Here is a 15,152-nt window from a genome sequence, read left to right on the forward strand (position 1 = left end):
ATTCTGGTCCAATAGTTCTTCCAAAATTACTCAATACCTGTGCTGCAGCCTTGGATGCAAGAAATACATTTCTTGTATTTTATTTTTTTTTAATGTGAGAGCAAATACAGTGGAATTCCAGAAGATGTTAATTTCTGGTTGGATGACACCATATCATAAAAATTTGCTGTAAGAGGAACCCATGTGCAAAAGATCAGTCCTGTATGCTTGATCAAAATTGCTCCAGCTTGAGCAGTTAAGACTGAGATCATAAAAATATATAATTGTCCCTAACCTGGAACACTGGCATTTAAATGCCACTTGAATCTATAACAGCAATCAAGTAAACTTCATTTTTCAGTGTTTGAAATTAACCAGGTGCTGATCTAGTCGGTTTGAAATGTTCCTGTAGTTCCATATTTCTCCCACTGATCCTTATGCTGGCTGCCCTGATCTGAATTACCTTTTAGAGGCACTCTATCCCACCATCACCTGAAGAGGAAGTGTTTAGATAGTTCTAAATCTAAGGGAGATCAGTGTTTAAACACAGACAGACCACCTAACAGGCACGTGTGCACTCAAAGAATGCCCATGCTGAAGACATCTCTCCTGTGTGAGTTTTATTGCAATCTGAAGTAAAAATGGAGTTACACTTCATCCTGGTTTCGGCTAGGATACAGTCAGTTTTCCTCCTAGTAGCTGGTATGGTGCTGTGTTTTGGATTTAGGATGAGAATAATGTTGATAACACACTGATGTTTCAGTTGTTGCAGAGCAGTGCTTATACTAAGCCAAGAAATTCTCAGCTTCTCACACCACCTTGCCAGAGAAGAGGCTAGGGGTGCATAAGGAGCTGGGAGGGGACAGAACCAGCAGAGCTGACCCAAACTGGCCAAATGGATATTCCACACCATATGGCATCATGCTGAGCAATTAATATGGGGTGGCTGGGCTGAACTGCTCAGGGATGGGATGGACATCAGTCAGCAGGTGGTGAGCAATTGCATTGTGCATCACTTGTTCTGTACACTTTATTATTATTACTATTATCATTATTATTATTTTCTTTCTTTTCTATCCTAATAAACTGTCTTTATCTCAACTCACAAGCTTTAACTTTTTTTTTTTTCTGATTCTCTCCCCCATCCCACAGGGGGGAGGGTGAGCAAACATCTGTGTGGTAGTTAGCTGCTGGCCGGGTTAAACCACAGCACACTGAGTAAACTGCAAGACATGGCTATCAGTCATTTTCAGTCACAAATGTTGGGTCACCTTCCTCATTCAGATGAGACTATTTGATTGATACTACAGCCTATTTCTTCTAATGTGCCTTTACAATGGATTCTGATTATAATCCAAAATATTGCCTTGCATGGCTAACTAGATTATTATTCTTTTTAATCAGATTCAAAACAATTCTTTTAGGCATTAACTGCTGTTTCACTGCACAGGTAACTAACAATATACTTTAGTGCACTTACAAAAAGTTGGGATGGAAAATGCCAGAAAAAAACAGCATTATCGACTCTTACCGAAATAAAGTGCGCTTTTCTAAACGTAGGTCCCGAGACTCCAGGATGCTACTATCTTGGTGCAATACAAGTGGCTAAAGAGCACATCAGGAACAAAAGGAGAGAGAATACATGAATTTTAAAATATGTAATAAAGAACAGCTATGAGATTTAAAAAAAAAAAAAAGCTGTTCATATAACTCAGAAAATTACTAGTATAGGTTGTATGTATTCTAATGGATATTAATTTACAATAAGCAAATAGATTGAGGTCTATCTTTGTCTAGTTGCAAGACAATGACCAAACTTCAACTTCTACTGCAGTAATCAGGTATTCAAGAAATCGGTGTTTTAAAATAATCTTAGATCCTCCAGCTTAAATAATTACATAGAATGAATGACACATTAAAAAACATAAAAAATTATCAGTCATTGAAAGATTTAAAAGAATAGGCACATAACTATGTACATGCATTAATATTTGCTATCGTAAACATCTAAATTGATCATAATGACAAATTTAAAAAAATAAATAAATGTTTTACATCCACAGCTGCTCTTGGAACTGCAGACATCTGTTGGAATAAGTGCTATCATCCCCCCCACCAAGGTAAGCCGCTGCCTTGGGAATTTTCCTCAATATTAAAATATGTACCTTAATTCTTGTAAGGATTTTATCTTGTTTCAGCTTTGAACAACTGAACGTCATTATGTTTTTTGTTTGTTTTAATGAAGAACCATCTACATTTTTCCTAATAATTAACCTAATAATCAACCTAACTCAACTGGAGGCCATTTCCCCATGTTCTAAATTCTTGTCATAAACTTCAATTCTAGTTTCATCAAAATTGTTCTTTAACTAGAATTGCCAATGTAGACCTATAGGTAAAACCAGAAGATATGTTACTATTGGGAACATAATTTCTTATTAGTAAAATTACTATGAAAACTCTTAAAAAAAAAAAAAAAAAAAAAAAAAAAAAGAAGAAAGAAAAGGAAAAAGAAAGATATGCACTACCTTATCACCTCCAACTAAAAAAAGGTCCACTGCAGCTATGTTAATGCCATGTTTCTCACAGAGCCCAGATAGCACCTCTTTGATAGAGAATCCAGATTTAACAGCCATTTTGCTGGAAGAACCATCTGGAAGGTTTACACAGCAGTATTTGGGGGATTTCTCTTTATCTGGTACAAATGCAGGTAATCTAGAGGTTTCAGACTTGACAAGAAAAAGAAAGAAAAGTCAATGTCCAATGGGAAAATACCATATTCTTTCACTTCAATGTAGGTAAAATAAAATAAAATAGTAAAATAAATTATGTTCTATTACTAATTTTGCATTTCATTAATTTTAGACTGCAAACATAGAATACAATGGTTAGAAATCACAGCATCTTCACTGATTACTTCCCCACATGAGCACAAAATCATGAGGTTTGTAATTCCCTATCTCTCTTCTCTCTAACTTTAGGAGCAAAATGAAGTCATGACGACAAGAAGGACAATTCACAACTTTAAAAGAAACAGGGAGGAATTTTGGTACTACAGAAATCAGCCTAACATGAATATGGTCAAGCAACGAGAAAGCTTTAACATGTAGCTGTTCAGAAAAAGACCTCAAATGTCTGGTAGATGGAAAAAGCTGTTTATAAAGAGCTACGGTAGCTCCCCTTGAAAGGTAAACTTTTCTTCTATAAGTTTACTGGTGTCTGAAGTTCAGACAGACAATAAACAGGATACAGAGGATATCTTTCTGATAAAAGGACAAAATTAGAAACATATGAACACAATCTCTATTCCAGTTCTAGCATTCTAAAATTGCTTAATACTACATCTCGTCCTCTAAATGTATCACTTAAAGATGTTTTCCCATAGCATTACTTCAAACAAATTACTTCAGACTTCTTAAAAAAAAAATAATAATTCACTGTTTTCACTGCTTCCCCACTTCATTATTAAGAGCAAACCATTACCAAGTCAAGACTAGCAGTTGATGACATGGAGCCTTGTGATTCCCTCCTGTACGATAACCCATTGGACTGAATAGAATCTGTTTATGGAAAGAATAAATGATCAGTAAAATGGTTGTTTTTTTATAATTTCTTATAATACAGAAAGTTATTGCAAAACATTAGCTCCTCTGGTTAGAGAAATCATTTTTTCATTAAAGGAAAACTCCAAATATTCATCCTGTGCACTGAAGCACAGAAAATTGAAGCAATATTTGGTCAAGTTATGCAACTCTTGAACAACCCAATTTGGTTTTATGATGTTTTTAAATATATATATATATATAATCCTAAAGTTTTGTTGCTGTGTGTTTTGTTGTTTTGTTTTGTTTTTTTAATTTAAAAATCAGCTTACCTCTTCAGATATTTTAAGGGGAGATAAATATTTTCTTTAAGTGCAGGTATGGTGTTGGAAAACTACGATCTTGCACAATCACTAGTTACTTTCAGAAGCTTAAGTCTATAATCCTAGTAAATGTCTCTGATATTCTCATATATAAAAACACAAACTATTAATTTGACCAAGGACATCTCATGGGAGTGTGGCTTTACTAGAATATAGACAAGAAGAAAACACAACCACACTGTCTAAATTTGGTGCTTTGATGACATTTCTCCATTATTTTAACTCAATAGAATGAGTTAATCCGACACTTTCATCTCTTTCTCTAGAGACCATGTACTGGTGCATTCATAATGAAAGTTTTCCTTAAACTCTTGAAAACAGTTAAGCAACAAAGCAGCAAATTATGAGGGCTTTCACTACTCTGACTCTTCCTTCATTTTAATCAGGAAAGGACTAAACAGGAAAGGTCCTTTCCTGAATAATAGGAAACAGAAATAGTGAGTGTGTTCAGAAGTGATTGTACCTGTGTGGTATTAATAAAAGAAAGATTGGTAGGACCATGTTGATGGAGGGTTTTTTAAATAGCTGTAGCTACGACACTATTTGCATGTATAGCTCCTGAACTTCTCTGTAAAGGGCTGAAATTCTTACTATAAATATAGCAGTGTTCTGCTTTAAAAAGCAATTGCCAGCACAAAGAAACACGGAGTATACTGTAAAACAGGGAAAAAAAAGTCTCTTGGAAGTCAATACAATCAAGTTTAAACATTTTCATACTTCTATTTTTACACCTGTTTCAATACAGCTCCAAGTGACACTGTGCCCTTCTGATTTGACAGTTTCTTTTCCCTCTGTCACACCTAGAGATGTACTTAGAAGCAAACTCAATATGATGTGATTAGTCATATCTACTGATGAAACAGGTGAGCAACAATGTGGAACGTGAACACTCACCATGTTGATAATCACCATTTTCCTTTCTCTTCTGTGATTTTCCCAAACTCTTACTTCTTGACCATGAGAAAAACGTCCCCCTTTTTTTCTTCTCAGTGTCCTCCTCTCCTGACTCTTCATTTAAGGATCTTCCTGACTTTGATTTACCACTTAACTATCACCAAAACACAATTAAATGATTGGTTGGAACACAGTTGTAAGCATATTACTTATAAAACAAACCTCACACACTTCTTCCTAAATGAGTGTGATGGTCAGGTTAGTAGTCATCTTTACCCTATCAATAATTATAGAGTCAGCACCCCTCCCAGCAGGAAAAAAAAAAAAAAAAAGAGAACAACTGTGGAAATCAAAAGAAATATGTGATGGAGATGTTCTACCAAGTAGGGACTATAATACAGTAGCTGAAAACAAGCCACGTAGAGCTCCTATAAACGTGAAAGAGCTCTTCACAGCTTACTAGTTACTGTGGAAAAGCCTTTAGCCTTAATTTTACAACACAGAATTTCCATTTAGATATTTCTGATATTTTTTCTAGGCTAGGCTTGAACATGAACTGCATTAGAGACAATGGCAATGTACTGTTTCACCTTTATAAATAAATACAAGTATTTATTAACGCTGAAGAATACAAACTTTAGGAATGCATGCTAATAAACTAACCTTGCTTTTAACACGCTATTCTTGATAGATTATTAGACTATTCTTTAAAATGCTACTTTTAAAGGTTCCTAGTCATAAAAATACATGAAAGCAGATGGGCTAATGCATAGTGATTGACATGACAAATGCAAAGTTATAATTTACCCGTGCAGTTATGTAATACCATGGTGGAATTATCCAGATGAAGAAAAAATAAACTTTAAATAATGTTAGAAGTTCAGTAAGACTACGGGTCCAATTTTTAAGCAGCTGTATCTGCTTTACACAGAACATCTTAGTTCAGTATGGCATAAGACATTTAAAGAGCACCCCTTTCAAAACTAGAGTTAGATTGTGTCGATTTCTCAAATAATTTCTGATATCTCAGCTCTCAGCAAAGATTAAAATATCACATCTCAAATCCAATATTCAATCAAAATAAAATTCTGAACTGATGTATGAAAATAATCCCCAATTTTTTATTTTTACACATATTTAAATTACAATATGGATTTAAAATTATACTTAGGAAGACAACAGCTAAAATTCTGATTCAAAGGTGTGGATTAAAACAATGTATTTTTCTGAGAATGTAAATATTTTGTAATTTTAGTATTTGTCTAGTGATGCTGGCTTACTAATTGTTTTTCATATATTATCTTTGCCCTTCTAAAGAACTTGAAATAAAGTTTCTAAGACCATATTTTTCAGATAACAACAATGAAATCAGAAGTAACCTTTTTCGGTGTTGAGATATTGGACTTCTCTGAACTGATACTGTGTTTAGAAGTGGGACTGCTGGGAACACGTTGTGGATCTGGAAGAGTACGACCTTCTACTTCAGCTAGGATGCATTCTTGGTAAAGGGGGGATTTGAGAAAGCGAGTATAGCTATCAAACTTCATCAAGTTAAAAATCTGAAATTAAAATGCAACAGATAACAGTTACACAAGCTTAAATAACACATTAAAAAAAAAAAAAAGAAGCTATTTCACAACAGCCAACTTCCACAAAATTTAGTAAACAGCAGTAGGCATGATTTTGTTTAGATCTGGCTAAATATATTATACCAATTTAGAAGGAAACAGAATTTGATCTCTTCCTTTAGCACAGGTTCAGAGAAATGTTATGATTTCCATATAGTGCAAAGTTCATAAGTTGAGTCTTGACAACACCACCCTCATATCCATCTTTTACTGTATATTTATGTCTGCACATTCTATGTAAAGCACATAGCAAGCTAGCCATTTGAAACATTTTAAAGGAATTATTACAAATTATACAAGTATATTTTAAGGTATCTGTGAACAACAAGGACGTTTATTGTCTAAAACTCAAGGAATATATAATCACAGTATGCAACAGTATATAATAATACAAGATATACAAAGTGACACAGGAAGGAGCAAAGAGCCCTACACAGCACTATAATAGTGTTCATGTGCTCAATAATAAGAAACAAAGGATCATTGGTTTTGGAGGATCCCATAATCAAAGTAATATAAATCAAGACCTTGAAAAAGAAAAGATTATATAGGATGGCTGCTCTGAGTGAGACCAACGCACATCTTTAACAACATAAGAAGGAAGAAGAACAATGTAAGAAGAAGGAAGCAACTCTATACCATGCCTGGAGCAAAAGTCCAAGACTAGCCAAAATAAATTCATGTAAGTAAAGGAAGAAAAGTTTTTTCTTAGTTGCTAAAAAGAACATCAAATTTATTGTTCCATTTTTGCAAACCTATAGCTTTAAGTGAATTCATACTTTTAACTTCATATCTTCTCTCATGATTAAACTAACTGCACATGATTTGCAAAAACAGAATGAATGCCTCTTCTTGGGACATGACTAATTCCCTACAACAGAAGAATGGCACGCACCACCCAACTGGCTACGGCATTACTAGGAGTCTATGGAGAAGCCCATCACAAAGCCACAGGGGCCCAACTGCAGAAAGGAAGCATTTTTTAAACAGAGAGACAGTCCTCTCAACAAGCACTAGCCCAAAGTTTTTTTGGCAAACAGCAAGATAATGCAGAGAAAACTTGATGCTGAAGTGTCACAAAAACCTAATCCAAATTGGATGCTGACATCCACGTTCTTGCCTCCAGCCATATTTCTATTCCCTCTTAGGTGTTGCCTGTTGTTTCTGTTGCATCCTCTAATTAATGGTTTTCCTATTGAAAAAATACTTTTGTAGGGTTTATTTTACCAGTTTAGTGAGCTGAAACAGCCCAGCACAAAGTCTAGTGAGCCCTCAATGCGGTGTCAGAGACGACTGAGTGTCAGTGACCCTCCCCATTAGAAAAACTGCTCACAATAGAGAATTTCCCACACTATGAAAAACACAATCCTTCTCTGACCACAATTATACTGGTAAAATTCAAAAAGGCAACACACACTCTTCAGGCAAAGGCCCAGCAACTTACTTGGTATGTGCAACATGCACAGCTGTAAAACATTTAGCTACTTCTGTTGAACTCAAAGAATATTACTGTTGTGTATTACCAAAACAGTATAAAATATAGAGAGCCAATTACAAGAATTAAAAATGCCTCAGTCTCATGGAGTCATAGATGCACTGCTGATGCATGTTTATTAGGGAAAAATGGAAGTACAGTCTGCACACCTACAGATATTTATATATATATATATAAAAGACTGTTTTGCAGTGCAGCTAATGCTAAAAGCTTGCATTTAATACAGTAAAAGGATGAAAAGTATGATTTTAGTATCTTTAAATGATCTACACTGATGCATCCAGAATCACTCAAAGTCTTTGTTCTTATTCTGTTGTATGAACAGTGAAATACTAACTAGACCTTTTGGTTGCATTCACACTGTTATACTATACCACCTCTATCATCACATTTGGGAATATTTTTGTCAGGTTATGGACAGAAGGCAACTTTAAGAGCATTCCCAACAGGAAACACTTTCCAAAGCATTCTTCTACACACACTTGCAGAACTCCATTGCAGCCTTATTCCAGTCCGTATTCCAGATCATCAAACAAAGCTTATCCAACCACCACAAATCAACACCTTTACACTTTGCACTCAGGGTTGAAATTCAAAAAAGCCTCGTGACTGCACAAATGAGCATTCTCACTGTTCACGTGGTGTTGTTACAGTGAGCTGAACTTGGAAAGTCTGTGTATGTGTTGCACAAACCAAACTCACCTGCAGTTCTCTGTTCCCAAGGTCACACCACCCGCCAGGACCACAAAACCGACCCACTGTTTTCTCACTTAACGAAACCAAGATACAAAGGGCCATTAAGGCAGCTCCTTACCCAGCACCTGCCTCAACCAGACAACACCACATTAGTAGCTCAGTTAACACACCTAGCTGCAAGGCTGCTCAATGAGACAGAAGAAACTGTCATTACATCTTCATAGGAGGAAGAAAACCTGCATCAGCACAGCCACCACACTAATGAGAACACCATCTGTGCCAACAAACAAGAAGGTGAAGAAGAATTCCAACATGGAAAGCCAAGATTAGGAGTGCATGAAAATGTCTGAGAAGATCATGGCTGGCAATTCCCACAGAAGCCTCAGACTTCGGGAGGTGCACATGGGGCAGTTGTACGCTGCATTATATGCTAGAAGCTGCCAGACCAGCGGTCAGGCCTACCCTTCTCTCCCTACTTGGCAGATGGAGAAAGTTAATACATCTATCTGTTCATGCACCCAAAAGCATGCAATCTGAGGCTGCACTTAGGATATGATTGTGAATTGGTTCATTTATGCAATTAAATCTATATCTTTGGTTCCTAAAAAATACGATCTCAAAATTATTTCTACTACTAAGTTGTTAAGGTGGGAGTTACAGAAGAGTTTACTTGGACAAAAAAAGGAGAAACTTAAATTCTACAGAAAATGTAAAATATATCTTGTTGTTACAGAACTGTTCTGTTGGGAACATCAAAATTACTTAAAATGCATCTGCTTCAGAGGTCTTCAGACATCAACAGTTTCAATAAGCTCTTTGTTTGACAGTTCTATTAAAGCATAAGGGAAGGAATCCTTCAATACGACAGGCATGTTTTACAAGCCACTTTTACCAAAATTAGATACTATTTGTGTACAGAATTGTCCACTAAAGGAAAGAATAAGCAACCATATGCAAACACCATATGCAATGGTATTTCCTCACAAGTTACTATCTACTTGCAATTTCAATGATATTTTTCAGATTATTTAGTTAATGGCAGTTTTCTATACATCCTCAAATGTACACAATCAAGTAGCAGTCCTTTATGCAACCTTTTTCTGTACCACTAACTGAATTTTTGTGATCTTGGCTTCTCTGTGTTTTTATAGATAGTAAGGTACACAGCATGTAAAAATACTTTTATACATTTCAAAGCACTTCAAAGGAAAAGATACCAGACAAACGTATAACAATGTTATGTTTTCTAGAGTTACCTGAAGTTGCTGTTCCTTGAACATATCTGGATGTGGGGAATTGAGAATATCATCTGCCAGCTGTGCCTGGCTATCAATATTAACTGGAGTTGTAGCTTTGCTACACAAAAACTTAGTGAAGATCTCCCGAGCTCTGTAAGAAAGCTGCAGAAAACCAATGCTATCCTGTTAATTTATATGCAACTTTGCAAATGCATCTTTACACAGCTATTTTTAATACTGATGTATTTCATCCAAAAACATAGAGCCATTCCAATTTCCCAAATTTCCCAAATACATATAAGCAGTTTTCACTTAACAGCTTTTGTTAGCTTTAGGAAAGAAACAGTGTTTTTTTTTCCTTTAACATTGTAAATACTCATCAGATATTTCTTAAGTGTTAAAAGATACCATCAAAATAAAACTTTAAATAATTAAACTATGAAATTAATAAAGGTGAACCACGTCAAATGCTATCTTAAGAGGGAGATGAGGTATTTTATATTTTAAACCTTTCAGATAATGGTTACTATTTAAATAAATTCTCTAAGCCTCAATTTCTAGAAGTTAGAAAAATGTAAACATATATTTGAATATTTACTGTTAGAAAATATTCATGTGCTATTTTTATGTTGTTTACCTTGAAACACCCACATTATAGAAGGAATGAAAAAAGCACACCAAACAGAGCTCAGAGCCCTTACTAGGGGTGTTCAGAAAATACATTGTTCTGAGATAGAAGAAAGTCGTGAAAAAAATTGATGGTCCATAAAGGAGCAAAGGGGTACTAGGAAGCTGAATCCATTTCCGCAGTGTAAACCTGACTAGATGCAGTTGTGATGTTGACAGCAGTTGTTGCAAACCTGCACAAAATTAATGTAACTAAAATTGCCTGACCAATGTCAGACTGTGTTAAAAGAATGAGATGCAGATTCTCATAATCTGTGAACAAATATTAATACCCTTACTGCAGCAGATATATTAGTCTATATAGATACATATACATATGTTAGTTATATACACATTATAAACAAATTATCTTAGCAAATAGAGGCAGTTTAGCTGAAAGAGCACAACAGAGGCTAACTTTGCTCTCTTGAGGAACTTAACTCCTTGACATGTTAAATTAATTTGCTCTGCATTCTCTTACACTGGACTAGCCGTTTTTCAACATCCAAAATAGCTTAGCTATTCTTACTATTCTTAGTTACAGAACTATCTCTGCACTTCACTGAAACCTAACTACATCCAGCATCTTAAACCTGGGACAGTGCTCCCAGGGAACTGAGAGAATTAGACTGAAGCTCTAACCCTAGTGTAGTGAAATCACAGTAGACCAAACATAGTTCTAATAATTTCAATAATCTTGAAGAAGTAACAGTTTGTAGCAAGCAACCATATACTGAAACACAATATTGACTTACCTCTTTTTTATCATGTGCAGGTACATGGTTAAAATATTCACACGCCTGCCAAAATAAAATATTTTCTTCACTAAATTCCTTCCGCAGAAATTCCTAGGGTGAAAATAAGCAAATAATTAAGAGCATCATAAAGAAAAGAAGTTACTTGTGGTTTTTCACAGTGGTAATTCAGTCCAGTTTTAATGCATGTCCAATATACGCCTAGTGCTTTCCTCTCTCATTTCTTTTAAATGTATACAGTTGAAATTAATGCATCAAGTTGCAATCACATCATTTTCACATACAAAAATGAAATTTCATGTTAAGTAGTATATATACACTAGTGAATAAACCTAATAAAAATTTAAATAATGTATAAGTACATTAAAAAATTATACCGTAAACCAGCTGCCTTTAATTGCAGTACTAATAATAGAATAGAATAAATGTTTATCAAGCAGTGTGCATAACCAATTGCGTATTCATTACAGCAATTTTCTGCATCACATGCCCACTACAAGAATATTTCATCACTGCCTGTTTATGTGTTCAGATGGATTCTCCTTGGAAAAGACTTTCTTAGAGGAAAATAAAATCTCTCAGTAAAACAAACAATAATCACGTTTATATTACAGCATCCAAAGGTCCAAATAAGGACCAAGATCCCATTCAGTTTGAAAATTGTACAAAGACATACTGTCCCTGATTCAAATCTGTGTAGTTCAATTTTGTCTCAGCATATTTCTTGAAAGCATTTTACCCATTATTAAAAAAAAAATCACTCTAAAAAGTAAACTTGGTCCTCTAAAAACTCTCCAGTGACTCATTTAGTTGGAACAATGCTTGTTTATGCTTTAGAGCTTTACCTATCAGCGTTTAAGTGAAAAGAATTTAGGTTATCATACAAGCCACAACCTTCACTCAAACATCACACTGCTATCACTCAAGTTTCCTTAACATTCAAGGCAGTCTCAGAGGAATCTTCACAGAAATACTTAAAACTAAACCTTATTTGTCCTTTTAGGACTTGCACAGAGTTCAGAGAGTCCAACTGTAAAAAAAAAAAACAGTTGAGACAGACTACAACACACAGAGCCTAAATGCACTAGCAGCCTCTCAGTTTAAAATATAAGTTTTTATGCCTAACCTGAAAATTAAAAAATAAGTTAAAATAAAAAAAAAAAAAGAGAGTAGTCAGGGGACATGACATTGCTGTGTCTTACATGTAATTACAGATTAGAAGAGAATCAAATTAGTGAGCAGGAACTGGAACCCAACTGCCTACTTCCCCACTCTGTGCCTTCACACCTCCAGAAATCTCCTCTTTGCCTTCTTTTTGGCCACGTGATTTTGGCACAGCTGGCTGCACAACAATTAGAAGGAAGACTGAATGGAGCCCCACTTGGAACATTACATAGCCTAGTAGCTGTCAAAATATGGCTGGGAAGCTGGAGATGTGGGTTTGAACCACTTGAGGAGGGAACTGCAAACAGGTCTCTCACTTCCTGGATGACTGCTCTCATCAACAGACTATTATGCAAAATGTGAGTATTTGCAAAACATGCAAAATCTCTTCTTCAAGAGTAATTTCTGCTGTGTGACAAAGCTGTCCTCAGGAAAGCCTCTGCATTCTGAATCCCAAATGGACCCAGATGCTACTATGAAATCGTAAATTACATGCTGATGGTCCAAGGTTCTTGAACCCTGGTGGATATCTGCGCCATCTGGCTAGTTGTACATGTAGGTGATTTCCTTCTGAGTCCATGGGCTTTTAGAACTTCCCTTTGAAGGAATGTTAACTTGTTAAATTGCAAAGGCATTTCATCCAGCTACCATGATTCTGCTTTACGCCAGAGTTCATGGCATTACAGTATCCAGGTAGCAGGTAAAGTTGAACAATGGCCTTGGATCTCTCTTGGGCCTCAAGAAAATGGTAGTGCACAATAAATTTCAGCACTCCCTTTCTTTAAATTGAGTATTTCTTTAACACATGTATTTTTGTAAAGTTGATAAAAATAATTTTTAATTGGAATGAGAAAAAGTGAAACTTCCTGAATTTAATATCCGAGATGGCCTTTTGCTAAACTGAAATGCAATATTAACATTTAATCTGAAAACTCAATAAACACCAGTTACTTTCAAACTTCTTAATAAAAGTTTTAAACATTCATAGTACTAAAAGACTGCAGCAATTTCTTATGTATACATAAGTAAGCCTACTGATGGTTTACAAGTAACAAGAAAGGACAACTAAACTTTCAGTAAAACTATATCCTTTTTAGGTGGATTCTAACATTCTATCAAAATTGTAATTTTTCTTTCAGTATGAGAAGAATCTCAATATCTAAGCAAAAATGCTGATGGCTCTTAAACTACACTGCTAAGAAAAATGGAAAGACGGGGAACTTGATATCTACGATGTATTATTTTGCTTTTACTTCTGTCTCCTCAAACAGGCATTCACTGTTAATCTGTTTTTCATGTCCCCTCACCATTTAAGCTGGAAGTCTGACTATTAATCATTTTAATGTACTTTCATATTAAGTGAAGGAGTTACTGCAGATTCCAGAAATCTACATCTCTTGTACCATAAGTTTCTTTATGTTCAGTTTGAGAAAATTATTTGGGCAGCACAAAAAGTCCTTGTACAACATATACAGAATCAACAACAGACTTTCTGAGCAACAATGCAAAACCATATACCCCTCAATTTCCTTATATGTAAAATAAGGATGATACTATTTATAACTTCATAAATGTCCCGTGAAGAAGTTTAATTTGTGCTTTGCAAATACTCAACTCTGTTCCTGAAAACTGCAGCTTTAACCACTGCTCTTAAAATACCTAACTACTTCAGAAAAATATTTCTAAAAAAGGTTTTGCAGGAAGATAAGCCACTGTATCATCAAAAAAAAATCTTCTGCATGGTTTCCAACATTTCAGTAAAGCTTCCAAACATTTCAGTAGACAAATATGTGAGTAAATCATTAACTCTTAGAGAACTACTGAAACTTTGCCTTTTTCTTGTAAAAAGTCAAGAGATACAAAATATAAACAAATAGAAACGTTATACAAAATGTGGAATCTTACTAAAAATTCTGGTACAAAGAAAAACATACCCTCCATTTCATCTGAGATTCAGATAAATGAATCTCAGATGATTCAGATTCAATGAGATTCAGATAAAATGGAGGATAATTCATTAAAATACATGTATTACTATGAACTCTTATTAAGCTGTAAACCAGTTTAAACTTAAAAGATGTTGAGATAACCACTGTGCAACAACGAACTCCTATCTCTTGTCCTATGTAGGGATAGCATCACAAAAGGAAAAAAAAAAAAGTATTACAGCAGTGATATCAGGTAGTTTGAAAGGCCTCGTACTATTTCTCAAACCTTACCGAAAAATATTTAACACCGAGAGGATCCTGAAGAAGACGCTCGAATGAAACTGCCCAGCTTGCAACTCTTCTGTCTCGAAGTCGTCGACAGCTCTGTACGCTGGGAAGACTAGCATTGCTACTGAGGCTGTTCTCACTGATGCAATCTTTCAAATCAGTACTATTCAGCTCTGTTAAAAAAAAAAAAAAAAAAAAAAAAGTTAATAAAATATTATTCACTTTTATTCTTTCCTCTGCAGCATGGTTTTCTTCATTTATCACATCTCTTTCACAAGCTCATAGTAGTGCAGACTTCAAAACCTCTCTGCATTGTTTATTAGGGGCACCTACATAGAAAATAATAATAACAACCATCTCTCAATTTTATTCTGTTGCAAAGAAAATCAAACGAGCATCTTAGCAGCAATGCCCTACCAGAAGCAAAAGGAGCAATCAGTAGATTCTGCTAACACTCCTCACCACATGGACTGCAATCTTTTGTAAGGTTACCCAA

The 15,152-nt window shown here is 35.1% G+C and overlaps 1 protein-coding gene across 4 annotated transcripts in view; it reads right to left on the reverse strand.

Moving 5' to 3' along the window:
- Nucleotides 1-15,152, reverse strand: part of RGS12 (regulator of G protein signaling 12) — an 86,635-nt gene that overhangs the window by 19,816 nt on the left and 51,667 nt on the right. For all 4 annotated transcript variants that reach the window (XM_082759026.1, XM_082759027.1, XM_082759028.1 and 1 more), the window contains exons 5-12: nt 14,660-14,829; nt 11,277-11,369; nt 9,874-10,017; nt 6,178-6,357; nt 4,799-4,952; nt 3,463-3,539; nt 2,508-2,708; nt 1,511-1,584 (exon numbers count right to left, since the gene is read on the reverse strand). In XM_082759026.1, coding sequence (XP_082615152.1) covers nt 1,511-1,584; nt 2,508-2,708; nt 3,463-3,539; nt 4,799-4,952; nt 6,178-6,357; nt 9,874-10,017; nt 11,277-11,369; nt 14,660-14,829 — 1,093 coding nt within the window. The remainder of the gene's footprint in view (nt 1-1,510; nt 1,585-2,507; nt 2,709-3,462; nt 3,540-4,798; nt 4,953-6,177; nt 6,358-9,873; nt 10,018-11,276; nt 11,370-14,659; nt 14,830-15,152) is intronic.

Source organism: Aythya marila (genome assembly GCF_965140915.1).
Source record: "Aythya marila genome assembly, chromosome: 4".
In the NCBI taxonomy this organism is placed as follows: domain Eukaryota; kingdom Metazoa; phylum Chordata; class Aves; order Anseriformes; family Anatidae; genus Aythya; species Aythya marila.